At 40.3% G+C, this 27685-nt stretch overlaps 1 protein-coding gene across 4 annotated transcripts; it reads left to right on the forward strand.

Annotated features, from left to right (window-relative positions):
• Positions 1-6739: 6739 nt before the first annotated feature.
• On the forward strand, positions 6740-23866 carry DSEL (dermatan sulfate epimerase like). Of its 4 annotated transcripts, none has more exons than XR_009005050.1 (4): positions 6740-7133; positions 7958-12510; positions 14454-14711; positions 20438-23866. XR_009005050.1 is itself a non-coding variant. In XM_007189937.2 (3 exons), exon 2 carries the CDS (start codon positions 8863-8865, stop codon positions 12499-12501), a length of 3639 nt encoding a protein of 1212 aa, XP_007189999.1. In that variant the 5' UTR covers positions 6740-7133; positions 7958-8862; the 3' UTR covers positions 12502-12510; positions 20438-23865. The 4 variants fall into 4 exon arrangements, 2 of the variants coding, with proteins under 2 accessions (XP_007189999.1, XP_007190000.1); XR_009005051.1 differs by having other exon boundaries at positions 14454-14611; XM_007189937.2 differs by lacking the exon at positions 14454-14711 and having other exon boundaries at positions 20438-23865.
• The last annotated feature ends 3819 nt before the right edge of the window (positions 23867-27685 follow it).

The raw sequence follows: 27685 nt of genomic DNA on the forward strand, positions 1-27685 counted from the left end.
AGTACAATTAAGGAACTGAATTTTTAATTTTATTTAACTTTAAGTTTAATTTAACTAACCACACGTGGCTAGCAGCTACTATATTGGACCGCACAGCTTTAAAGCTTCTCTCAAACATACCTTAGTTTTCCTCCCCTCTCTGCCTATCAAACTCTGCTCTCTAAATCTGAAACCAATTTATGTTCTCTCGTAAGAACCTGGCAATATTTTATATGGGTTAGCTCTTTAAGGGTAATTTGCCAGTTTTGCATGATCAAAATGGCATTTACAAATACGAATTCTTTGGATCCCCTTCCCTAACCTACCCTCATGATTCTAGAGTAGGGCCCCAGATCTCACATTGTATATTTTTAACAAGCACCTTCTAGGTGATTCTTAAAACCACGCAAATTTAATAAATTCTATCAAAGCCATAATTTTCAAAGAGGGATAAGGAAGAGGAGTCAGCTTGCATTATACAACGTGTGGGCATTTTTGAACAACAAATGCCAACCTCCCACCCTGCTTTCCCCTGTCTCATCCCCACCGCAACCTCCACCACCTCCACTACCCGCCATCAAGTCCCCTCCTTTCTACATGCCTCTAAGGGGGAGCATGGCCCTCTGGCGGGTTATTTCCTAGTAGATAATTTTTAGATATGAGCCGGTTCTGTTCTCTTGTGATGATTGATACCCTAAACCCACAGGTGTCAGCCCCTGGAGCAATGTTTGAACGACGTGACCCTGAACTTCTTTCCATCTCTTGTGTGCATTGTGATAGAACCCTGACCGTGCTGTGCAGTCATCTTTTCTCTCCTGAGACTTCGAATTTGGAGTTCAAAAAGGAGAAATTGGGCTTCCCTGGTGGCGCAGTGGTTGAGAGTCTGCCTGCTAATGCGGGGGACACGGGTTCGAGCCCTGGTCTGGGGGGATCCCACATGCCGCGGAGCAGCTGGGCCCGTGAGCCACGACTACTGAGCCTGCGCGTCTGGAGCCTGTGCCCCGCAACGGGAGGGGCCGCGATAGTGAAAGGCCCGCGCACCGCGATGAAGAGCGGTCCCCGCACCGCGATGAAGAGTGGCCCCCACTTGCCGTAACCGGAGAAAGCCCTCGCACGAACCGAAGACCCAGCGCAGCCAAAAATAAATAAATAAATAAATAAAGTAGCTATAAAAAAAAAAAAAAAAAGGAGAAATTATTTCTGCCTGCTGATAGGATCAAGATGGTATAAACTTGCTTGCTGAGGGGCAGCCATGTTTAGTCAGATCCCCATGGAGGATCTGGTAGAGCTGATCCTCAGAAAAGCAGAAAAATGAAGCAAATGCTCAGAAGCAAAGAGAAGCACCTCCTGCCTGGCCTTGGATGGAAGGAGAGAGGGACCTTACTTCCTAGTGGCTTTCCAGCGAGGGCATCGTGCAGGCTGAATCTGACTCAGGTGACAGCACTGAGTGGAAGATACTGGCTGACATCAGACAAGGACAGCTTGTCACATCTGCTCACGGCTCAGTGAGAGTTTTCTCACTGCTTTCTGGGGAATCCTTAAAGAACTGCACCTTGGCCACTCAAGGACCCAGGACAAACTTCTCTGCTACCTTCCAGTCAATCAGTTTGCCCCAATAATGTGCAACACAAGCTCCACTGTTCCCAGATTGTCTTAATTTTTCTCTCCTCTCTTAGCAATCCTGTTTACCTCACTCTTTCATGTGTGAATAAACAATTAGCATGTAAAATAATTAAACTAGCTGTGAAATAGTTACCCACATGTCTCTGGGTTATTCTACAACACCGACTTCTATCCCTGGTCAGTCCCTGTGGTCCTGTCAACCTCGGGATGTTTCGGTTACATATCCAAACAAACCGGCAGAGACACATGCACAGGTGTGTGGGGAAGAAAAGAATCCTTGCCCTAGAACAGTAACTCAAAACTTGGTGTGCATCCCAGGAGCATTTTAAAGTGTGGATTACCAGACTGTATACTCAGGGATTCTTAATCCATAGGGCCCGGACAGATTTCAGAAAGTGGCATTTTTAACAACACCTTGGTCTTTCTGATACTGGGGGGGCCAAGAATTTTAATTTGAAAAGCACTGTCCTAAAGAAAAAAATTCAGATAATTAAAAAAATGTTTAAGGAGTGTTTGTGTGCGTGTGGTATGTGTATGTGAAGGCTATGATTTTTTAACATCAGAAGGGGATTTCTGATAACCCTGAAGTCACTTCTTTCCCTTATTGCTTTGAAGTCATTGATTTACTGCCAGTTGTGCCTGGAAGTTTAGCCCAGGCTTTCATTTGAGGTGAAACAGCTGGGTTTAGTGGTGTCTTTGGTCAAGAGAAGACAAATGGACCCAGTACCTGCTAAACAAAAAGCCATGTGTGAACAAATTAGGTGACATCTGGCTCAGGAACTAATGACAAAGAGCTGATTGAAAACCCAGGCGATAATTCAAGGCTTTATTTGAACAACTACCGACCATTTGCACATAATCAATTTTTAGAGTCAGTGAGCTAGGGCAGCGTTTCTCAAACTCAAGAGTATTGACATTCCGGGCTGGAAAACTCTTTGTTTGGGGTTAGGGGCAGGGTGGTCCCGTGCATTGTCAGATGTTGAACAGGGCTCCTGACCTCCACTCTCTAGATGCCAGCAGCTCCTCATCCCTGAGTGTGACAATCAAAAACTTCTCCAGACACTACCAAAGGTCCTGAGGGGCAAAACTGCCCCCATAGACACCAGTGGTACAGACAGGGGGGAGGGAGAGAGGAAAGACCCCATCATGTGCTCCCCTTGTAAGTTTCACCTAGTTTAAAATTTTCTTTCATAGTAAAAGCACAACTATATGTAAGCAGATGTGGTAGCAATAAAGCTTCTCATTTATAAAGACAAGGTTTTAGTGGACTTATGGGGAAACTTCTTTCCTCAGAAGTTGGCTTTGGTGTTTTTAAATTTTCATAAATCCAGTTACTGTCATACAGACCCTTGTACAGCTGGATAAACAAACTCAAGGAACAATCTCGGCCACATCTTCATTAGCAACTCGGCAGGCAAAATCCCTGTCATTTTGAGATGTTTTGTATTCAAAGCAATTGCAGAAAGAGTATTTTCAGATTCTACTGCCTGCTTTAAATCTGTGGTTTTGTCTTTATTATTGGTGTTGCCTATTACTGCTGGCCAATGGTGCAATAACATTTGCAGCTCAAGTTTGGTGTCTGTTTCTGTAAAATCAGAGCTGCTACCTCCCCAAACTCTGGGGCAAAACTAGTCCTAAGCGTGCTCATAGATCAGTATAATATACCTCTGGTCTTGATAAGTGGTTCAAGAAATCTGCCTCTGAGCTCTCACAGACAAAACCATGTCAAGGCAGAGATATGCTAAGGGAAGAATAACGAAGTCTTCCCCAGGTTCAAATGCCCGAGCTCCACACAAGTCTGCACCTCGGAGATCCATGCACAGTCAGTTGCTGAATGCACGGCAATTAGTTCTCAGATATCCTTGCCCCAGTTCTTAAGGGTCCACCAGAATAACAGATCATGGACAAATGTGATTTCAGTCAAGGGGACTTATTGTAGTGTCTTGCTTTGTTTTATTGCTTGCACTTTATCCTTCTATAAGGCAATGTATCAGTAATATTTACCTTATGTTCTAAGGCTCTGAACTTGAATATACCTATCTGAAGACATAAAACTCTTGCAGAAATTCTCCGTAAAATGTTGGCCGACTTCCCTCTGAGGTTTCACTTGAATTAAGTCACCCCCAAGACGTAGCTCCAACTCCAACTGTGCGGTGGCAAGTTCCTCAGCACTGTCGGAAGAGTAGGAGCTTCTGATTCTGCTCAGAACTCAGCAACCCCCTCCAGATGTTTATAACTTCTTCCTCTTCTGCCTTAAAATGAGGGTGGTTAATTCATGTTCAACAGTCAACACACACTGATCACAGAGTGCTGGGCTCTGAGCTAGGTGCTGAAGAATTTAAAAACAGAAAGTAAGTGAAAAGAGAAGAGAAGAGAAGAAAAAAGTAAAGAAAGAAAGAGGAATGGAGGAGGAAAGGAAGCCGCCTGCCTTGGGGAATCAAGTCGAGAAAGCATTATCTCTGCTCTAAGCAGGGTGGCTGGGGGTAGGGTTGAAAGATATTCAAATTTAAAAAAACACAGATTTTCATTAAGTGCTTTGAAATCACAAGTAATATCTCATGTAGATTTAAGATCTTTTTATATAGCAGGACATAGCAGTAAATCCCTAGAGCAATAGACTGTATGGTTCTTCACTTATATTAAAATAAGATACTGCTCCAGGATCCTGAATTTATCAGCTGTTGGTATATGTATCTCTTGCCACACTCATAAAGATTTTTAATGCACAATAACATATTTATAATTAACTAACTTGGTACCATCTTCATGTGTGGAAGGAGCAATAATTGGAGCTATCCATTTTTAGTTCACAGGAAACAAGATGCTCTTCATTTTTCACAGTGCCATTTACCTACCACCCTTTCTGACAATGACTTGAATTGTTCAGCCGTAGCTCCTGTTTTATTTCAATGGACTCACAACTTGGAGACGATGCCAGTTCAAAGTGAATTAGCCTGAAAGCTCATCTGGACATGCTGAGAGGTTTGCTGCATCCCACAGCTTCAGCGCAGATGCATGGGGCAGACCTGAAAGCCACAATGTCTGTACCTGAATGCATTCATCTGTACAGTAAAAATGATCACACTGATGTTAAATCCGAAAAAAAAGAAAAAAAGCAAAGGATTGGATAAAAGTTGAAATATTCCCCTGGCAGATGTCAGTGCTCATAATAATTCTCCATGGTTCACTTCGCCCTCATGTCGTGAGGCACTTTGCATCCACAGAATGAAAGAACCCCATCCACACATTTTGTTCTGAGAAATGGTCTGCATATTTACTCACTGTATTTACTAACGCGAATTCCTAGTTGGTTTCCAAAGCAAAGCTCCTCTTTGCAGAAAATTGTAAGAATCTCTGCATTTGGGCTCCTCTTTCCTCCAAATCTACTTTCCCCTGTAAGTGAGGCTGGAAGCCATGGGTCATCTTTCTCCATCGTGGGTCACATAGGGGGACAGTCCAGATGTTTACAGGAAGTTTTGCCTCTGGAGTTTGGAGGAGGATCCTTGTTTCAGAATGAATCTCAGTGGAGGAGACAATGCTCTACATGAGCCCAACTGTTGAAGGTTCAACTCATTTCAAACACAGGTACAGTCCTTATGAGGGGGGCTGAGTGAATGCCCATGACCTGAAGGAGCTTTGAATAGAGCACAGGAGACAGCCAGGGAAAATATTAAGCGTAAAACAAATAATCTGAGGCTGAATATAGATATAAATCATAGAGTGCTGGAGTAGTTCATTCTGGTTAGGGAAAAATCCAGGGTGTATTTACAGAAGAATTTAAGCATCTGAGCTGAGACAAGTATGATAAGAGAATATCAAGAGTCAAAAAAAATTTCACCCAGTAAATGGGGGTGCTGGGCGGAGGATGCTATGCAGGGAGGAACGGGATTAGCACAGTTATGGAAGCAGCAAAGTAAAAGCAAGATTGGCCATTTGGACTGGGGTTGGGTTCCCAAGGGGATAAAATAGAAGACTGATGAAGAGGTAGAGGCCACATTTCACGCCCAAGGTAAATTATTTTGAAATTTATTCTGCTAGCAACGGTCTACTGTTTGGTTTTACCAGGAAGTGATCTAAGCAAGACACTTACTTTTTAATACACATATCTGTCCATTTTCCCAAAATGGGATGGAGTAGGAGGAAAGTGAAGGCGTCATCAATCCCCAACCGGGGAGGGGTTTGTTTATTTGCAACAACTGATATTTCACTGTATTCCTGTCCTTACTAAGTTATTCGTGATAGCAGAGGGTAGACCTTAGGTTGACTCCTGCCCAAGTGTAATCTCAGATGTCTGTGAGAAGTTCCATATGTCCAGTACCACAGGACTCACAGCTGCTCTACGATTTCCAGTGTCTGGAATTGCACACACGTGCCGCATAACTGAGCCATACAGTCTTCGCTGCCTGTGGGTCTTCACTGACTTCCAGGTTTCACTTCTTTAATAAGAAAGAGGTTCCTTCCACCTGTTTGTCCCATACCTTTCCATCTTTATACTGCCGGAGAAATTATTCTGATCAGTAAAGCTGATTAGTCTTTTTTTGTTTCCCCCTGATCTTTAGTATCTGTGCTCCTGAAGTCAGTCTCACATTAATCCGGTATATTGATTTTGCATTTCTGACCGACAGCAACCTCAGCCAGGCTGCCTCACGTTCTTCCCCTTCTCAGCCCTTGCTCTTCCTCAAGTGTGACCCCTGACATCCCGCAGAGTCACCCGCCCGCCCCCGCTTCCCCCATCGTTTGTAATCAGGCCCAGAACCTCTCCTATCTTCCTCCCACTCCGAGCCCTGTTAGATTGGCCTGCTCCCCACAACCGAAGGGATAAGATCAGCGGGACTCGGCCGGCAGGGAGGCGTCTTCAGACGCTCGCACTCCCAGATTTCCCCCTCCTCGGGCTCTGCTGGTCCGGGAGCGCAAGGCCGCCACAGCAGCCGGGAACACACGCGCCCCGAGCCCCTTGGGTTCTGATCCCGGGGGCGATCGGCCCCTCCCCCGGCCCCGCCCCCTCCGCCTTCCAGCCCCGCCCGCGACTCCCAGCCTGAGCCGCCTGTTGTCACTCTCCCCCAAGCCCCGAGGCCCCGAGGCCCCGAGGCCCCGCCCCGGAGCCCGCCCCCGTCGCTCCCGCCCCGCCCCCGGCCCGCCTAGCCTTCTCTCGCCCTCCCTGGGCCGCGCGGCCGGAGCTGGCACCGAGGAGCGGCGGCCGCGGCGGCATCGCGTTCTGGACACGCCAGCGCCCCTCTGGACACGGCGTCCCCTAGCGCACCCGCCGCGCGCGGATCTGCCTTCCGCGGTCCGGGGCTGCCCGGGGGACGTCCGGCGTTCCCCGAGGGCGGGCGTGTCCCCGCGGCGCCGGCCGGGGCGCGAGCGCGGGGCCGCAGCCTGTTGCAGTGCGGGGGGCGCCGGGCCGGGGGCGCCGGGAGCCCTGCGGGGGGCCGCGCGGCCCGGCTCCCAGTGCAGAGCAGTTTTCTCCAACTCTCCGCCTCCGTCTCCTCCGGGCCCACCGCTGCCGGGAGACCCCGTCCGGACCTGCCAAGGTAAGCGGACTTGGCCCTTGAGGGGTCTCTTATCCCCAAACAACAGCCAGAGGTCGGGGGTGGGGAGCAGAGGATGGAGTTGGCATAGTTCGTAGGAAGCGAATGAAAAAATGCAACAGGCGGAGCGGATCAGGGAACTCCTAGCGTTCATGTTTCCTACAGAGAGGAGACTTGTCCAAGACTGAAACTTGCTTAGGTTCTTCAGAGCCGAAGACGGGCAGCCGCGAAGCTGCTCCTTGAGTCTGGCTCTGAGCTCCCTCTGGTGGCTTCTTGTAAGGATGGGAAACCGGGCTACGGGAGAAAGATTGGTGCAGAACCGCTCGCTGTTCCTCGCTCCCACACACTGTCATGATTTCTCCTTCGAGAAAAGTGACTGCTCTTAGTCGTTCCCCTGGCAAAGACACCTTCTGAGCCCTTGAACGTTAAACCCTCAACCGGAATCATAATGGTCCTTTAAACTTTTGCTTTTTGTCTCTGAGTCTTCTGTGATCAAAACAAGAATGACAGCAGGACTCATCTTGTGTTAACTGCATTTGAATAAAAACATTTTAAATGACTAAAGCAAGCCACAGTTAAAATAAATACTCTTAGGAAAGTTACATCTTGTAGCCGCTTGTCTTCTGCCACCATTGTTATCCTAATACGTGCATTGAAAAGTATAAGAAAAAAGAACCATTTGGTCCAACTTAGATTGTAGTTAATAACAGATCTTACTGTGATTCTAAAATTTCTATCAGGAGACGGTAAACATCTAAATCTTCTGTTTATGTCCACTCCCAGCATACCTGTAGCCTCAGAGAATTTCTGTTTTGTTTTTCCCCCAGAAAGGAGTGTCATGAAAAAGGAACAGAAAAGACACGTCACTGTTGGTGAAAGGGGAGTTTTCTTTCCCAGTTGGTGGTTACTTCATGATTGGAAGAGAAGTACCTAGGTGGCCGAAGAGATTAGATTTTCATAGCTGTACCGATGAAGCTGTTTATAAAAGAAGATGGGAAAATGTTTTCTCTGGGTCATAATAGGCTGATGAGTAAGTAAGCCTGAAAAAAGACAGATCTGAAATGAGGACAGGAATCTTGAGTGTTTTAAAACCAAGTAGGACTTTGAATACTTGTTGAGGATGTTTTTTTCCCCAAAAATGGAGGAAGAAAAGATTCTCAAAGCAAAAAGTGTAAAAAGCTGAGAGGAGTAACCAGCCGGTCAGCTCCAAGAATTGCAGTACTTTGTCAGCTTCTCTGAGCACACACAGGCAAAGGCATCAGACATGTATGATTATCTTACCACTGGTGATGGTTTCCTGCTCCAGGAATGACTTCTTAACGTGGATTTTGGAGTGCTTTTTCTTTTTCTTTTTTTTACAATGTGTGTTTTTTGACTCTTTGTGTTAGGTAGATTTATGTCAAGAAAGTAAATTGTGAATTCATAGTATTTTTGACTATCTCCAGCCCTGTTCGCTGTGTGATATTGGAAAATTAGAGGTTTTAACACTCCTTGAAGTTTTATTGGAAGCAACAGTGCATCAGGCAAACAGATCCACACTGTAAGTTTCCTCTTTTTGGCAACTGTACTTGCTTTGAATGAGCCGAATGTCAGCTGGATTTCACAGCATATCCGATTTACAGTCTGTGTTTTATCAAGGCCTTAAATGTACATTTTATACTCAGCAGATGGGAAACACATTGAGCACTGTGTCTGACATGTATGCCTAAGGAAAGGAGCTCCCCGATGGATCATGGCGTTAATGTTTACAGGACATTTCCTATTTTTACTGTTAGTGATGTTTGCTTTCTCTACTTTTGAAGAATCTGTGAGCAATTACTCCGACTGGGCAGTTTTCCCAGATGACGTAGATCAGCTTAAGACACAGAAAGTGCAAGATTTCAGACCCAGCCAAAAGCTGAAGAAAAGTATGCTTCATCCGCATTTATATTTTGATGCTGGAGAGATCCAAGCAATGAGGCAAAAGTCTCGCACAAGCCATGTGCATCTTTTTAGAGCTATCAGGAGTGCAGTGACGGTTATGCTGTCCAACCCGACATACTACCTACCTCCACCCAAGCACGCTGATTTTGCTGCCAAGTGGAATGAAATTTATGGTAACAATCTGCCCCCTTTAGCACTGTACTGTTTGTTATGCCCAGATGACAGAGTTGCCTTTGAATTTGTTTTGGAATATATGGACAGGATGCTGGGCTACAAAGACTGGCTGGTGGAGAACGCACCCGGGGATGAAGTTCCAGTTGGCCATTCCTTAACAGGCTTTGCCACCGCCTTTGACTTTTTATATAACGTATTAGATGATCATCGAAGGCAAAAATACCTAGAAAAAATATGGGTTATTACTGAGGAAATGTATGAGTATTCCAAGGTCCGCTCCTGGGGCAAACAACTTCTTCATAACCACCAAGCTACTAATATGATAGCGTTACTCACGGGGGCCTTGGTGACTGGGGCAGATAAAGGATCTCAAGTCAATCTATGGAAACGGGTGGTAGTAGATGTGATGGAAAAGATGATGTTTCTTTTGAATCATATTGTCGATGGTACTTTGGATGAAGGTGTTGCCTATGGAAGCTACACGGCTAAGTCAGTCACACAGTATGTTTTTCTGGCCCAGCGCCATTTTAATATCAACAACTTGGATAATAACTGGTTAAGAATGCACTTTTGGTTCTATTATGCCACCCTTTTGCCAGGCTTCCAAAGAACTGTGGGTATAGCAGATTCCAATTATAATTGGTTTTATGGTCCCGAGAGCCAGTTAGTTTTTTTGGATAAGTTCGTCTTAAAGAACGGAGCTGGAAATTGGTTAGCTCAGCAAATCAGAAGGCACCGGCCTAAAGATGGACCAATGGTCCCCTCTACTGCCCAGAGGTGGAGTACTCTTCACACTGAATACATCTGGTATGATCCCCAGCTCACCCCACGGCCTCCTGCAGAATATGGTACTGCAAAAATGCACACGTTCCCTAACTGGGGTGTTGTCACTTATGGGGCTGGGTTGCCAAATACACAGACCAATACCTTTGTGTCTTTTAAATCTGGGAAGCTAGGAGGGAGAGCTGTCTATGACATAGTTCACTTCCAGCCATACTCCTGGATTGATGGGTGGAGAAGCTTTAACCCAGGACATGAACATCCGGATCAGAACTCATTCACTTTCGCCCCCAACGGGCAGGTATTTGTTTCCGAAGCTCTCTATGGACCCAAGTTGAGCCACCTTAACAACGTACTGGTGTTTGCGCCATCACCCACAAGCCAGTGTAATAAGCCCTGGGAAGGTCAGCTGGGAGAATGTGCACAGTGGCTTAAGTGGACCGGCGAAGAGGTTGGTGACGCAGCGGGGGAAATCATTACTGCTTCTCAACATGGGGACATGGTATTTGTGAGTGGGGAAGCAGTGTCAGCTTATTCCTCAGCAATGAAGCTGAAAAGTGTGTATCGGGCTTTGCTTCTCTTAAACTCTCAGACTCTGCTAGTTGTTGATCACGTCGAGAGGCAAGAAGATTCCCCAATAAAATCTGTCAGTGCCTTCTTCCATAATCTGGATATTGATTTTAAGTACATCCCATATAGGTTCATGAACAGGTATAACGGCGCCATGATGGATGTGTGGGATGCACATTACAAAATGTTTTGGTTTGATCATCGTGGCAGTAGCCCCATTGCTAGTATACAGGAAGCAGAGCAAGCCGCTGAATTTAAGAAACGGTGGACTCAATTTGTTAATGTTACATTTCAGATGGAATCCACAATCACAAGAATCGTATATGTCTTTTATGGGCCATATGTCAATGTTTCCAGCTGCAGATTTATTGATAATTCCAATTCTGGACTTCAGATTTCTCTCAATGTCAATAATACTGAACATGTTGTTTCCATTGTAACTGACTACCATAACTTGAAAACAAGGTTCGATTACCTGGGATTTGGCGGCTTTGCCAGTGTGGCTGATCAGGTCCAAATAACTCGATTTGGTTTGGGCACTCAAGCAATAGTGAAGCCCATAAGACATGACAGAGTGATTTTTCCCTTTGGATTTAAATTTAATGTAGCAGTTGGGCTGATTTTGTGCATCAGCTTGGTGATCTTAACTTTTCAGTGGCGGTTTTACCTTTCTTTTAGAAAGCTAATGCGGTGGATCCTCACCCTTGTTATTGCCTTGTGGTTCGTTGAGCTGGTGGATGTGTGGAGCACTTGCACTCAGCCCATCTGTGCAAAGTGGGCGAGGCCGGAGGCCGAGGCGAGCGCGAAGCCTGTGTCTCCCCAAGGGCACCGCATCTATCTTCCTGACATCGTCATTACCTCACTTCCCGGCTCAGGAGCTGAAATTCTCAAACAGCTCTTCTTCAACAGCAGTGACTTTCTCTACATCAGGGTGCCCACAGCCTACATGGACATCCCTGAAACTGACTTCGAGATGGACTCCTTTGTGGACGCCTGTGAGTGGAAGGCATCCGATGTCCACGGTGTGCATTTCCGTTTACTGCGAGGCTGGCTGCAGTCCTTGGTCCAAGACACAAAACTCCATTTGCAAAACATCCATCTGCACGAACCCAGCAGGGGTAAACTGGCCCAATATTTGAGCACGAATAAGGACAAAAAAAGGAAGTTGAAACGGAGAGAGTCTTTGCCAGAACAAAGAAGCAGAATGAAAGGCGCCTTTGACAGAGACGCTGAGTACATTCGGGCTCTGAGGAGACACCTGGTCCATTACCCCAGTGCGCGGCCCGTGCTCAGCCTGACCAGTGGGAGCTGGACCTTAAAGCTGCATTTCTTTCACGAAGTTTTAGGAGCTTCGATGAGGGCCTTGTACGTGGTGAGGGACCCTCGGGCGTGGATTTATTCGATGCTGTACAGTAGTAAACCAAGCCTTTACTCTTTGAAGAATGTACCAGAGCACTTAGCTAAAATGTTTAAAATAGAGGGAGGTAAAGGCAAATGTAACTTAAATTCGGGCTATGCTTCTGAGTATGAATCATTGAGGAAAGAATTATCAAAATCCAAGCCACACGCGGTGTCCCTGCTGGCTCACGTGTGGCTAGCAAACACCGCAGCAGCCCTGAGGATAAACACAGACCTGCTGCCTACCAGCTACCAGATGATCAAGTTTGAAGATATTGTGCATTTTCCTCAGAAAACCACTGAAAGGATTTTTGCCTTTCTTGGAATTCCTTTGTCTCCTGCTAGTTTAAACCAAATATTGTTTGCCACCTCCACGAACCTTTTCTATCTTCCCTATGAAGGGGAAATATCACCAACTAATACTAATGTCTGGAAACAGAACTTGCCTAGAGATGAAATTAAACTGATTGAAAACATCTGCTGGACACTGATGGATCGTCTAGGATATCCAAAGTTTATGGACTAAATGCTGCAGGTCAGCAGAAATTTGCACTAATAATTTCCAACCCAATTTGTGGATATGAATTAGAAGAGTTTGTATATTCTTGTACTGTGTGTGTGTGTGTGTGTGTGTGTGTGTGTGTGTGTGTGTATGTGTGTGTGTGAGTGATCAGTTTGCTACTTGCACAGAGAGATTATTTAAAAATAAGCACCCTGTTTGGCCTAGCAGGATTCATTTTTATGTCACCACTTTTCCTTGCCTTTGTTTCTGAATTTTTTCTGCTAAAATGTTTCTGCTACAGAGGTGTAGATGAAGTTATATTACAGTGGTCAGGGGAGATAGGAAGATTTTAAAGGTTTTTGTCTAACTCTCTCCTTCATCTGTAACTGTGCTGATCTATCTCAGAACCTCACACACTGCTAAAGGCCTTGCAGTTGCTGCTTTACCCAAGCGTCTGTTGCTTTCAAGATGGACTGCAAAAGTTCCTTATCTTTTTCAGAAGGTGTCCTAACGCATTTATCTTGCGCGCGCGCGCGCGCACACACACACACACACAAATCCTTTTACTGTGTATAATGTTCACTGATATCACTGGGGAAATGGAGAAAACGCCTATCAGAATTATAGGATCCCTTCTGGAAAATACATATGGAAATACAGAATGGATTTTTTTTTTTTTTTTTGAGGTCAGAAACAATGACCTGAAAATCCTCAAAGTTTTTTACTTAGAAGTAATAAAGAATCAGTCTTGGGACGGTGGCTGCCAAGGACCGGTACGGTATTTTAGACCTGCTTGTCTTTTTAAAACGCTCTCTTGGGCTTCCTTGGTGGCGCAGTGGTTGAGAATCTGCCTGCTAATGCAGGGGACATGGGTTCGAGCCCTGGTCTGGGAAGATCCCACATGCCGCGGAGCAACTAGGCCCGTGAGCCACAATTACTGAGCCTGCGCGTCTGGAGCCTGTGCTCCGCAACAAGAGAGGCCGCGATAGTGAGAGGCCCGCGCACCGCGATGAAGAGTGGCCCCCGCTTGCCGCAACTGGAGAAAGCCCTAGCACAGAAACGAAGACCCAACATAGCAATCAATCAGCTAATCAATAAATAAATCTTTAAAAAAAAAAAAAAACGCTCTCTTTCTTGCTTCCTTGAAGCTGCAGCTGTTCACCATCACCACTCCCACCCTCTTCTTTCTGTCGCTGTCACACAAAACAGTCAGTAGTTACTAATGGCTAAACTCCCGATATTTGTGGGAATTTTTTTTTTTTTTCTGTCCTGATGATTCATTTTGCATCAAAGCCTGACGCAGCCTTAGAATCAGATTTCTCCTTGTGGAATTATCACTGTATGACTCAAAGAAAGCAGTGCCACTGCTGCCAGTGTTTTTTTAGACTGGAAACAGAATTGGAAAACTGCCTGACTTATCTTGCATCCCTTTGAATGAGTGCACAGACTGCCAGTGTCGGCAAAAGTTGAAGGCGAATGGGAGATGATGTCAAAGGCATCTGTTTCCTTTACCATCTGCATCTTATTATAGATATAGTCGTCATAAAGTATGGTTCATTTTATTTTGGTAGGCTCTGAAGTCAAAATGCTATGCCATTAGAAGCCAGAGGAGTAATTACAATGTATTGGATGAAAACTATTAGGCAGTGTGGAGACTTGATGAAAATCTCTGTACAGACTGCAGTCTTCTTCCTAATGCTTCATTCAGACTGTCGTTTCCACCCGCCCTCCCCGTCCCCCATGCTCTAACACTTGGGAGTCTGTCATTCTGACCTAGATAAAAGTGGTTCTTTCTCAGTAGTTTGTTATGATGTCACAATATGCCTCCAGGGTGATAAAGCTGTGGATATGTTACATTCCAGCTAAAGCTAACTGAGCTGTCATTTTTCTTCCGTTACAGCGTGAAAGCAGACCGACCACTCTTCCTCCCCCCATATCTGCTTCCTCACGTAGCTCTCCCTGCTTTCTCTTTACAGTGTCAAAATGAATGAAAATCCTATTAATACAGGTTGAGAGGGCAACTGAAGACCTGAATCCACACTATTATTCTCAAGGAAGATTATTCGTCCTATCTCAGGGTTATCAACAAGCATGTAACATTTCTACATGGATGATCACACTGTTTCCATTACTGGTCAGAGTCTCGGTGTTTGCTTTCAATTCCCAGGATGCGTGACCTTAAATCAGATCAAATAAAAGGCTCTGGGTTGAAAGTAATATTAGGTCTGATCAAGGTAAGAGTTACAAATGTGTGCAAGTAACAGCAGAGAAGGCAGAAACTGTAGCACTGCCTTTCCTTTAACTTTGTACAGAAACATGTCCACAGGCAGAAGAGAGCCAGGGTGAGTATGTGGAGGAGTTGGGGGAGAGACAATGAAAAAGAAAGAGCAGTTCTGTGAATGGATATGGGAACAGTATGGGAATATCTTATTTATAGCTAAAGAAAGGAACACACTTAAGATGATCTTCACAGTGTATCTTAACTTTTACAACATAGCAAGGTCAAGGGGAATTTCCTTGTCTACTCATCCACTCCCACCCCAAGGGAAACTTAGCTGGAGGAGAAGACTTCTATTCACAGGTTCTATTTCTGAGCAATGTTTTACATGGGTGACGGATGGCCCAGTCATTGCATATGCGTCCATTTGTTCATGCTTGGGATCCCCTGCTTTATAATCTCAATTATAATCTCAGAACGTCTAAGTCCTACATTCCTAGGGTGTTATCCTGGGAAGAAATGTGAATAGACTCTACACTTATTTTTATTCTGACCATCTTGAAAATAATTAAAGCAACGATTATCACTATGTGACACTTCCAAAGGAAACACTTTAAAAAATGTCTTTTCCATAAAATCAATTCCTTTCCTCATTAACTTCCCCAAACTTAGGCCCAACTGGAATTAAAGCTTTTATTAAAATAATATCATTTAAATGTTGAAATTTTGAAAGAATGTGTCCGTTTTGCTGACAGAAGTAACATAAATGTAGTGGTAATGTTGATCTAGTTTTCAAAAGTTTGAAATAATGCAAATTACTCACTTAGGATGAAGTAGGCCATATCCAGAGGTGAATTTACTGTAATGACAATTCCAGAAAGGAAGGAAATGGGAGAATCTGTTCAGGAGAGAGAAGATAAATCTATGATTATACTTAAATTTAATGTTTAGAAACCCAGAAAGGCACGAGTTTTAGGCAGATGGCACAACAACTCATACATACTCAGCCTAAACCCGCAATATTAGACATTTGATTGGCTTTTTGGACAAACAGAAGACTTAGTACTGTAAGTTGCCTGGCAAGAATGGGATAACTATTTATGTCCAGTACCCAGCCATGGCATGGGATCTGGCACAAATATCTTCATATTCGAAGAAGAACCTCTCTCCACACACACTAGTTATGTTTAATTTTTTTTTCCTTTTGTGGAAACGCCACCCCTTCTGTCTGCCACTGACTTTTGATTGGTGTCATTTATCAGCAGAGTTTGGTGCATCATAGATCCTAGATGTTCTTGATATAAAGTCTATCACATTCAGTTATCTATAAGTAAACATTAACAGTGGTTTTAGAATCTGTGTGATTGACTTAACTCTGATCATAATTACAAAAATATCACTAATTTAGCGAAAAATGTGAATAGAAGGCAGTATGTTATAACACCACTTACAGAGGTAAGGGAGCCTAATATTCTAAGACAGATCAAGGAATTTAATATTCAGGCTACCTACTGCTTATTTAAATGTAAACCAAAGTATGTCAAAATAGCTGCTAAGGCAGTGTTTTCAGTACTTGACTAATATCTTTATTTTCCTTCATGTTGGCAGAAAAATCCAAATAATATTTTAAGAACTAGACTGAATTTTTTTTTTTTTTTTTTGCACAAAGGATGGTAGGAACATTAAACAGTAGATTCTCACATTCTCTACTTAACTTGTAGCTGCTTGAGCTATAATTTACATGAGCTTGTGTTTAGTCCAAGTAACATGTTTAATTCTATTTCCAAAGATAGGTTTGGCTAAGCCTTCCATACCATGGGGGTTTTGTTTTTGTTTTTCGTTTTTCTTTCACACCTATCCAGTTATGCAGCAAAGAAAACCTGTACTGAAGATCATAGACCAGTTTATTCTAGCTATATGTATAACACAACTCCTCTATTAATAAACAAATAAAAAGCTAAAAGCAACTTGGCTATGGTTGGGATAATTTGTAATAGCCCTTTTCTTTAGGACTTTGGGTAACTGTGTTAGGATTTTGCATGGAGCTGAGTTGGAAAATGCAGTCCCACAATTTCAGCCACTAGCACCCTTCAGTGATGGGTGAGCCGTGCCTCTACTCCCTTATCTTAATTCCAAGTCCTGTCTTTGACTTGCCCTCAGTCCATTTCACTCTTCTATGTACATCATCCCAACTTATTAAGTGGCAAGAACATCCCATACTATGCACCTGTGCTCCGCATCTGCCCCTCCTGCCACTGGTGGGATATCTATTCAAGCAGGAGATCTCTAAAAGGAAGGTCCCTGCAGGTCCCTTGAGATATTCTAGTAGGTGGTGCACAGGGTTGGCAGAGTGAAGACTTTTTTTGTAAGAAAGATAAGGATCTATCATGAATTAGTCTCTTAGTATGTGCTGCACAGAACCGTAAGGTTTTCATGTATATCATTACAATCTTCACAACAACTCACTGGTATTCATTTTACAGATTAATCTGAAGCCCATATTCTCCCTCTAGGGAGTATGTTTTGTGAAGGAATTTGGAGCAGGTTTGCAATTCCGTTATCAATTCACTTATTCACAGTAATTTTTGGGTATCTGCTGTCAAGATATTGATTAGCATGAGGGGAGAACACAAAAACTGGTTGACTCTGACCCTACCCTGAAGAACTGATGGTCTCTCTAGAATTCATCAAGAAGAAAAGGAGAGGAAGGGCATGCCGGGTAGCCATTACCACCCGAGGAAAGGCACCGCAAAGCGTTATCGACTCTGTAGTAGACAGGATTTATCTCTGAAAAAGCGGTTATGAGGAAAGGGAGTAGTTATGGAGTTTCAGTAAATTTGGACAGAGATCACCACCTGTGCTTTTCCTCATTAGGTTTGACTCTGTAGTTGTCACAGGATGTCCCATCAACGAGTAGCCCTTGCAAAAGAGTAGTGCAAACAGAACAAAACCGCTGACACTTGCTCTTTCCCAATTCCCCCCCTCACTTAACTACCCCAGCACATTTATCACAAAGAAATGTGGTCCATAATTGAATATCAAGGGATGCCCTGAAGAGAAAAGGATGTGTGAGTGCGGTCTGACGGCTGCGTGCAGATCACTGCTAGTAGTAACAGTACGAAGGAGGATACCTCAGTGTATTTCATCCAGGCTCCATCTGGCCAGTAGCGTCTTCTTTTCCCTTCCCTCCCCTCTCAGCACCTCCAGATCCACATTACCAGGCACAGCTAACCAATCCTGAGAATGCAGTAGTGAACAAAACCTATGGCGCTGACAGTCAATCAAATATATTTTAAAATAATTCATTTTGGGAAAAAGATCCAACCTGTTCTGTTCCCTACCATGTAAATAATACCAAAAGGAAGGAAGGAAGGAACTCTGAACCTAAATCTGAACACAAAGTAAGGTGCACAAGGAGAATCATTCCTATAACAATTGTGTTCATTATTGTATGAACTATTTAAGAATCTCTTTGAAACATTATTACAGCTAAAACTTGAGAAAAAAAGGATAAATTGTAATCTGAGCAAATCTTTTCTACAGTACATTGCAATTGCTCTTTCTGTTTTATTTCTTTAAACTACTTCTGTATTGCTGTGACTCTTGAGATGAAATTTTTCTTTCAAGTGTATTAACACTGATGAATTCCACCTAAGTGTCTCAGGTTTTCCAACTTCCTAGATAATGTGGTGTTCTCCCATATATTGTCTTCCTCTCTATTTCCAAACATGGGGTATACACCTTGTTCCTAATGATTTAAGGAAGCAAACGTTCATGCACATGTGACATCCATGATGCTCTCCATTTCTTCTTTTGGAAGGTAATTCAGCTCCCATCACTGTCACTTTTCTCATTTAGTAAATGAACAACATAAAATCTCTAACCTCTGCATTAAAATCTGACATCCTTCTATAAACAATGCTGAAGGCACTTCTTACCTTATTCATTGCATCATGCAAATGATGCTCCCAACATTTGTTATACTACAATGAAAGATTACCGCCCAATTTTATTAGTATTTATTTATTGTTTTAATTATGTATTCATTTATTCCTTTGCTTGTTTCAAAAGATTAATTTTGTTGTAGATTTGTTTAAAGTTCTTGGGATTTTAAAATAAGAACACAATACAACCAAGAAGTGATGAAATTGCTTCCATAAAATACCCATGAAAAGACAACTGCATATAAAGAATGCAGTTAATAAAAGTTAACCCTACACAAACAAAATAGGTGATTTTTGCTCTTCATTTTTACTCCAGACATTAACGTGGGTTCCCTGGCTAATTCAGTGCTAACTAGAGCACAGCATGCTTGCAGTGGGCTTTTGTGCGCCAAGGAACTCGTGTTATTTCTCTCTAGATTTACCAAAATGAAATGTACATATATTCAGCTATACTTTATCTTTCACCCCACATTAATTATAAAACTCTCAAAAATCCCATTATTGAACACATGAGTAAAAAGGTATTTGCTTGTATACACACATAAGAACTTGGCAGGATTCCATTATCATAAGAGGCGGAAGGTTTTCTGTGTATAACCAACAGATTGCACTGGTGGGTTTTTCACAAGGTTTGTTTGCACCTTTCTCCCATTTCCTTGATTAATTTGAAGAGGGAGATTTCTATTAAAAATGTTATATTCACAACACTTTTATATATTATATGAACTTTGAAATTAGATAAAACTGAATACAAATCCCTAGGTCAGTAAATAATGACCAGCTGTGACGTGTTGGGCAATTTTCTTAATTCTAAATCTCCATTTCCCCATCTATAAAACTCCCCCAGAGTTGATATAAGGATTAAATAAAATCACATGTGAAAATTAATAGAACGATACTTGTTTCCTCTTTGTGATCATCTCCAATTCATTATATAGCAAACCCATGTGTAATATGATGCACCATTTTCCCACTAAGAAAATATTAAAATGTTTCCAGAGAATTTGAGCATACATAGTTAGTATGTAGACCAAATAGACACCTATTTTAGTATTTCATATATCAGCTGAGTTGCACAAACATGTAAAATCACAGTTATGCAATTAATATATTAATTTGGAAATACTGCTTTTTTCATGTTCACGTTTTAAGAGAAAAATTTATTCAAATTTTCATGTACTTCAATGTCTTCATTATTTCTAGAGTCATGGTTTGAGTTTTTCCAGAGAATATCATATTTCCTTCTGAGTTTTTTGAGATAGAGACTTTTTTGAATTTAAGTATGATGCTATTACTTGAAATTTTATTTCATGTTACAAGTGCCATTTGTATAACATTAATCATAATTTTATGTTCATACCTTCATTCAGTAGATACATAATTATGATCTTATATATTGTAATCATTGTATTTTTCTTATTTTAATTTTTCCACTTATTTATTATGAAATATGCATAAAAGCTTAAAATGCATTTTAAAAAGCTTAATATGCATAAAAAAGGGGGTGTCTAAGACTATGTGTGAACATGACATTTACTCCACTGGCTATGATGGAATAAGTGAGGACCAATCTGAGGTAGCATATCCAAATTACACATATCATGATTATATACCTTAACACCATACATAACAAATGATTTTATCCATATAAAATTATCTCATCTTTATAGAATATTATTTTCTTTTAATTCATGTGTCATTCACACATATTCTTCGGGTTGGGGTAAAATCCTACGGTCCTTTATCCTCTGCTTGTTGCTTTGTAAGTCTGGATGCTTTCTCTTTTCCATGCCTGTAGATGACAACCGAGGAGCAAACTCCAGAACCTCCAGCCAGAAACTCAGCCTTCCAGCAAGGAGTGCAAGAGAGCATGCACCTCTGCATTGGGACCAGGTGCCACAGATCTATGATAGTAGGGTTCATACCACTGAAGAGAGAAATTCCTTTTCTTTCTTTCATTGGTTTTCCTTGGATATTGCTGTCCACACCCCTGCTGAGGTTCACTGTATGCAAATTAGAAGACACTACTTTGCTGATTCTTGCATATGCCATCTCTACTGCCCCCTACTTATCAAACTGTAGGTATTATGGATATGCAAGATAGGTTATGCCAATATGTTGACACTGAAAAGATGTGCTGACCCTACCAGAAGCCCTCCTCTATGATATTTATAAGTAACTGCGGCCAGAGCTGGGACTTAGAGTCAGAATTCCTATACTCACATACTCTATAATATGGTACAAAGCATATATATCTGACCTTCCATTACCGTATCCTCCTGCTCTCACCAGCGATCCCAGAGGTAACGTCTATCCTGGATTTTGTGTTTACCATCCCCTTGCTCTTCTTTATAGCCCCACCACATATGTCTCTATCCTTATCAACATATTGTATATTTTTGCATGTTTGTATACTTTATGTAAACAGTAACATACTGCATATATTCTTGTGCAACTTGCTTTTCTTTGCTCAAAATTTTGTCTAATGCATGTTGATGTCTGTAGGTGGAGATCACTTATTTTCATCGTGGTAGGTTCCAATATATGCTATTATCTGAAATACCATACTTTATCTTTCATCTTGTTGGATTTTGGGAATATTTTTAATTTTTGCAATTTCAAACATTATATATAAAACTGTTTATAGATGCTGTATAATGCACATATACAAGAATTTTGTCATTGTGTTTTGTTTGTACCCAGAATCTTCCCACCCAGCCCCACTCCAGCCTAGTATATATATTGAGGGCTCAAAGCACATCCTCAACTATTCTTGGTACCAAATTATCATTTTTACAGATTGTTTGTACAAATTGACACTCTAGCCATTGTAGAAAAGTTTGTGTTGCTCCAAAATTTCTCCTGTACTTGACATTTTCATACTTTTAGATGTTTTTCTGTCTAGTGGGGTAAAAGAGTGTTGCGTTTCTGTTTTTTTTTTTGCAGTTCTGTTAATAACATAGCACACGCATGCAGCACGCGCACTCATGCGCGCACGCGCACACAGTAGTCCTTATTTTTTCCATTTGTGTTTCTTCTTTTGTGAAATGAAATCCATGTTCAAGTCTTGCATCCATTTTTCCATTGCATTCATTTTTTTTCTCATTGATTCATTGACATTTATAGTATATTAATAATACTAATCCTTTTTTGGTTATACTCGTGAATAACTTCTTGGCTTATATTTTCATGATCTTTCTACTATGACTTTTGTGATATATTTTGATATGCAGGTGTTCTTAATTTGAATGTGAACAAATATGTGTTTTTCTTTATTACTTGTACTTTTTTGCATCTTATTAAAGAATCTTTCTTAAGGTCTTGGCACTGAAGATGTTCTCCTCTATTTTCTTCCAAGCATTTTAATTTTCTCATCATCATCTATTGCCGCAAAACAATATTACCACAATTGTAATGGCTTAGAACAGCACATGTTCGTCATCTCACAGTTTCCGTGGGTCAGGAATCCAGGCGTGGCTGAACTGCGTCCTCTGCTCTTATATGTGGCTGCAGTGAAGTAGCTGGGCCTGGGATCTCCTCTGAGAAGCATCCACTTCCACGCTCACGTGGTTGTTGGCAAGATGTAGTTCTTTGTGGGTTGCTGGATTAAAAGCTTCAGTTCTTTTCTGGATGTTGGCTGGAGACCCTGAGTCACTTGCCATGTGAGCTTCTCCATTGGCAGGTAACTTCATAAAAGCCAAGATGAGAGAATCAATAGAGAAACTGCTAACACATTACCATAATCATGGAAGTGACACCCAGTCAACTTTGGTGAGAAGCAAGTCAGAGGTCCCCCTACGCCCACACCCAAGGGAAAGGGACTTCACAAGGGCATGAATCCCAGGAGATGGAAGAACGGGCTTATTTTAGAGTGTCCCTGCCACAGATTTTGTCTTTTATATTTAAATAGTTAATCTGCTTTATATTAATTGTTATGTCTATTCTGAGATTTTGTTCTCTGTATAAATAACCTGCTGTCCTAGACTGAAGAGATTCAGTACCCTTTTCTTTTCCACTAATCTTCAATGCCGTCTTCACTACATATCAGGTCCTTATATTTTGTGTGAGCTGATTTCGGAGTTCTCTACTGTATTCTTCTGGCAAATTCGACTACCCAGTGACAATACCGCACTATCTTAACTACTATAGTCGTTTTGTTAGCCTTGAAATCTGGCAAGCCTTTTTCCTTTTTTTTTCTTCATTTCTTTAGCCTTTGTTCTTCCATGTGCATTTTAGAATTAGTTTGCGTAGTCCCCCAAAACAAACAACAATACATGTTAATGGTAAATGCATTACATCAATTTTGGGAGAATCGACCTCTTTACATTAATCCCTGTTCATAAGCATGGTATATCTCTCCTTTTATATAATATTTCTTAATCCTTTGATAGATTTAAGGATGAGCACTTTATAAATTGTTATTACAGTGGATGATATTTATTTTTAATTATATGTTCTAACTGATGATAGTATATAGAAAATACAATTGATTTTTGTGTATTTATATTGTATCAGGGAACTTATAAATCCTCTTACTAATTTAATAATTTACCTGTAAATTTTTTCAAAATACTTATACAGATGCTTTTGTAATCTTCAAGTAATGAGAATATATTTCCTTCCTTTTAATCTTATAACTTTTTTAATGTTCTTACTGGATTTGTTAGGACATCCTGTAAAATACTGAGTGAGTCTGGTAATGTGAATATTCTTGTACTGTTCCTAATGTGAATGGAGTGCTTCTACATTTCACCACTGAGCAAATGAATGGATGCTGTGTGTATTTCATAGACTCACTTTATCAGGATGTCGTATTCCCTTGTACTCCCAGTTGATAAGTGACTTTTTATCATCAAAGCATGATGAGATTTATTCAATGCTTTTGCTGCATTTATTGTGATAACCATGTTTCTTTGCCTTTATCTGTTAAGGTAGTGTATTTTGTGAAATTTTTTTTCTTTTGAGATTAAACCAAACTTGGCTTGCTGTGATAAAACCAGCCTGGGAATGATTCATTATATTTATATTTGTTGCTGGATTGAGTTTGTTAATAATTAATTTAAGATGTTTATATCAACATTTGTAATTGTGATTTTCTCATAATAAACTTGTTTAAGTTTGAGGTCAACATACTTGTCACATAAAGTAAACTGAGGATGTTCTATTTTTATATCTTCTAGGCGAGTTTGCATAGGATTGAAATGATCTAATACAAGAATGTTTGTTAAAACTCATTTGTAAAATCATCTGAGCATTCTGTTTTCTTTGTGGGAATATTTTAACTAAATATAAGATTTTACTTGGTGGTTATAGGCTTATATTATTTACCTCATGTATTTATTTTGAAGCCTATTTTGGCAAGTTATGTTTTTAAAGAATTTGTCCTGTTTGGTTTTTTTTTAATTTTTTCACATTTATTGACCTAAATTTGCTCAAAATGCATTCTGTTGCCTCTAATTATTCATCCCCTACACATGTTTTTTCCATCCCTAATACTGAGTATGTGTGCCTTATTTCTTTCTGTTCCTGGTGGGTTTTGGCTGGTAGATATTGACAATAATAGGCCAAAAATTACCTTCTATATAAGTTACATAAATTAAATTGCCTTTTCAAAGACTAATTTTTAGCTTTTTTTGTTCTTACCTAATATTTTGTGTTTATTTGGTATTGCATAACTGGCTCCTGATCTTACATATTTCCTTTATTTCCTCTAACTTCTGTTGTTTTTCTTTTTTATCTTTAATTATATGCCCCATTATTTTTTGTCAATCTCCACCAGCCAAAACCACCAGGAGCAAACTGGATTTATTGTTTATTACAGTAAGAGGCATTTAAATAGTACAGCTTTGCTCTGCTGTATATCAAAAAACAAACTAATAACAGCATTAAAAAAGAGCACCAATTAGAAAACATGATTTTACTATACACAAGTACAGATTTAATATCTTTAATGTGGAAAAGATTTTACATATCTGTAAGCAAAAGTGATTACAACTTTAAAAGAGAGAAGTTAAAAGTGACAGAACATGCATAAAGCAAATAATCTGTTTTACCAATTCAAAGTACAAATACTGTCACTTTCCTTTTATTTTACAATTCATATCTCAGCTTCCAAATTACTTCTACTTAAGGCCTGTCCTCCCACTACTAAATAAATGGGGGAAAAAAAAAAGAAATACAGGGGAAAACAAGTCTAAAATTACTTGGGATTTAATCAAAAGGTTTAGGACTACTTCCAAACAAATGAAGAAAGAACTATACTCCCATGTGACCAAAACTTTCCCTGTTTCTCACTGGTATAAAGTGTCACTGTAGATGATCAGTCCTGCCCAACTCAACAAATGACACTTTTCTACAGAGACTAGAATCACATGCTTATATTGTTTCTGCACAGTTCACATTGGTGACTCATGTACAAAAGGCCAGTTCATTTTAATTCACCTTTTATTTCCTTTTTTTTTTTTTTTTTGCTTAATTTTATTCTCAAAAGCACAACCTACTGGTCCTCTGTTCTTGACTCTAGAAAAGCTGCCTACATTAGGTCTATATTATGCAGAAATCACCCCCCCCCCCACCCTATCCCTTGCAAAAACCATTAGACATTTTTGTTGTGCCTGGATTACCAGCCTAAAATCCCCTCTCAGGGAAGCGTTATTTCAGGTATTTTCTTGTCCCTTCTTGCACACTTAATTGTTTTGAGGGTCATGCTGAACCAACTTTCAAGGGCTCTCTACTTTCAAATTTTGAAAAAGAGGGATTGGTTACAGGTCACTTCACGTTCACAAATGTCCTGGGCTCCTTCAGGAAAGAAATCAGCAGTCACCACAGTGACCAGCCTGGTACCCACCCACAGGTGAGGGACTTACTTTTTTCAACCCACTAAAGTTTCCTTCTCTCAAGTTAATAGACACAAATTTATGTTAACTCTAAAGTTATGTCAAAACTGTGTTTCTTTTGTTTATTTTTTAATTTACACAGCATGGGAGTAGAAAACAACATCTGCCTGGATAAAAAGCAATTTGGAAAGTCAAAAAAATACAATTGACTAAGAAATATGAACACCATAAATCTCATTATTAACTATATAAATTCAACTTAAAAAGAAATCAATATTGTATCTTAGTTTATAAACCAATCAAAAGAAAATCCATTTTGGTGAATATACCAAAGAATAAATTATTGGCTACTGCTTTGGTAATATACATGTATATTCTTCATTAAAAACAAGTTGGTTGTTTGCCAGATATTTTGAAGATTCCCCTCTTCCACCAGCAAAGCTTGCCTTTTGGCCCACTACTTCCATTTCAAGCATTTTATCCCACAGGAAAACAAAAGAGAAAAAAAAATGTAGAAAGATGTATACAAAAGGATGTTCATTATAGCATCATTTATAATATCAGGACATGAAAACTTCTTAAAGGTGGAAAAAAAATCAGTGAAGATGCATACTAGCTTATTAGAAAAATCCTTATACTTTAAAATATTAATTGATTACAAAACAACTACAAAATGATCTTATTTTTATATTAAATAAAATTTATATCCACCTAGTCCAATGAACTATGTCAAATGGTCTTTATAATAGGTCAACAGTGATCAAATATCAGTAATTTCAAATTATTCAATCTAATGTTTATATCCACATATACACATATTATCTATTTATACAGTAACATTTTATGCACACACACACACACACACACACACACACACACTTCTGATTATTATGGATCAAATTGGGCTTTTAAATACTGCTTCTCTTCACAGAACTTTCATAAATAATAAATAGCAATAAATATTAAAAGCTTAAAAATGTGAACACTTTTTCATTCAGCACTTCCAATACAAAGTTCCAAATAAATCTATTTCATTAATATAAAAATATTTCAGAGGAAGTAATTCAGAGCTTAGATAATTAGACTTGTGAAGTTTTCTTTATAAATTTTAGAAATAGAGACATTTAATTTCTTCTTTCCTTCCTTCTTTTTTTCTTTTTTCTTCCTATCCTCCTTCAATGACTATTTACGAAATGATGAAATGACAATTATGGATGGATAAGATGAAAGATTAATAAGGAAATTGATACAGATCACTCCAGGAAATAGCTAGAAAAATAAAATGACCAGAAAACAACCCAACCCAATTCCAAGCCCATCCAGTGGTCAAAAATAAGCAAAGTAAGTACTTAGCACCAAACTTAGAAAATGAGCTAGGTTGTCATTTTTGTTGTTGTTTTATTTATTTTTAAGGTATTGTGAATGAAAAAGGAAGTAGTACATCAAGAATGTAGTTGACAACCATTGTCACTCCTGATTTACTATTTTGTATTTTGTGCTTAAGATGGGATTTTCCTACCGTCCTAGCTTCCTTTAGCTTTTTACTTCTGGGTGCTCTATGTCGGCTGCTTTTAAAAGGGCTACACTGCAGCAGACCCAGACATGACTAGGCTGTTTCTTTATTATTCATTATTTGACCACAGGATATTTAGAAGTGTGTGTTTAGTTTTCAAATACTTAAGAGTTTTCATTTCTATTCTTCCTTTATTTTATAATTTAATTTCATTGTGGTTAGGGAAGATGCTTTGTATAATTTCAATCCTTTTATATTTACTGAGCATACCTTTATGCCTAGAATATGGTCTGTCTTGATAAATGTGCTCTGTGCACTTGGAAAAAATGCATATGCTGATACTGTTGAGTGAAATATTTTATAGTTGTTTAGGTCAAGTTAGTTCATAATATATATATCGTTACTAATTTCTCTTCAGCCTGTGGGATTTCCTTAAAATTTCCTGCAGTACAGATATGCTGACAAAGCATTCTCTCTCTCTCTCTCTCATTGGAAAATATTTTCATTTTGCTTTACTTTTTGAAAGATATTTTCACTGGACATAAAAATCTAGGTTAAAAATATTCTAGACTCTTGAAATGTTATTACACTGTTTTCTGTCTTCCACTATTTTTGAATAGTGCATTCATATCACTTCTCCCATGTACTTTTAAAATGTTCTTTAAAAATCTTTCCTTTGAAGATTTTTCTCCTTAAA

The sequence above is a fragment of the Balaenoptera acutorostrata genome, chromosome 13 (assembly GCF_949987535.1).
Source record: "Balaenoptera acutorostrata chromosome 13, mBalAcu1.1, whole genome shotgun sequence".
In the NCBI taxonomy this organism is placed as follows: Eukaryota; Metazoa; Chordata; class Mammalia; order Artiodactyla; family Balaenopteridae; genus Balaenoptera; species Balaenoptera acutorostrata.

Excerpts from the sequence above, each read along its gene's own strand:
- DSEL (XM_007189937.2), top strand. The coding sequence starts at position 8,863 with ATGGCGTTAATGTTTACAGGACATTTCCTATTTTTACTGTTAGTGATG.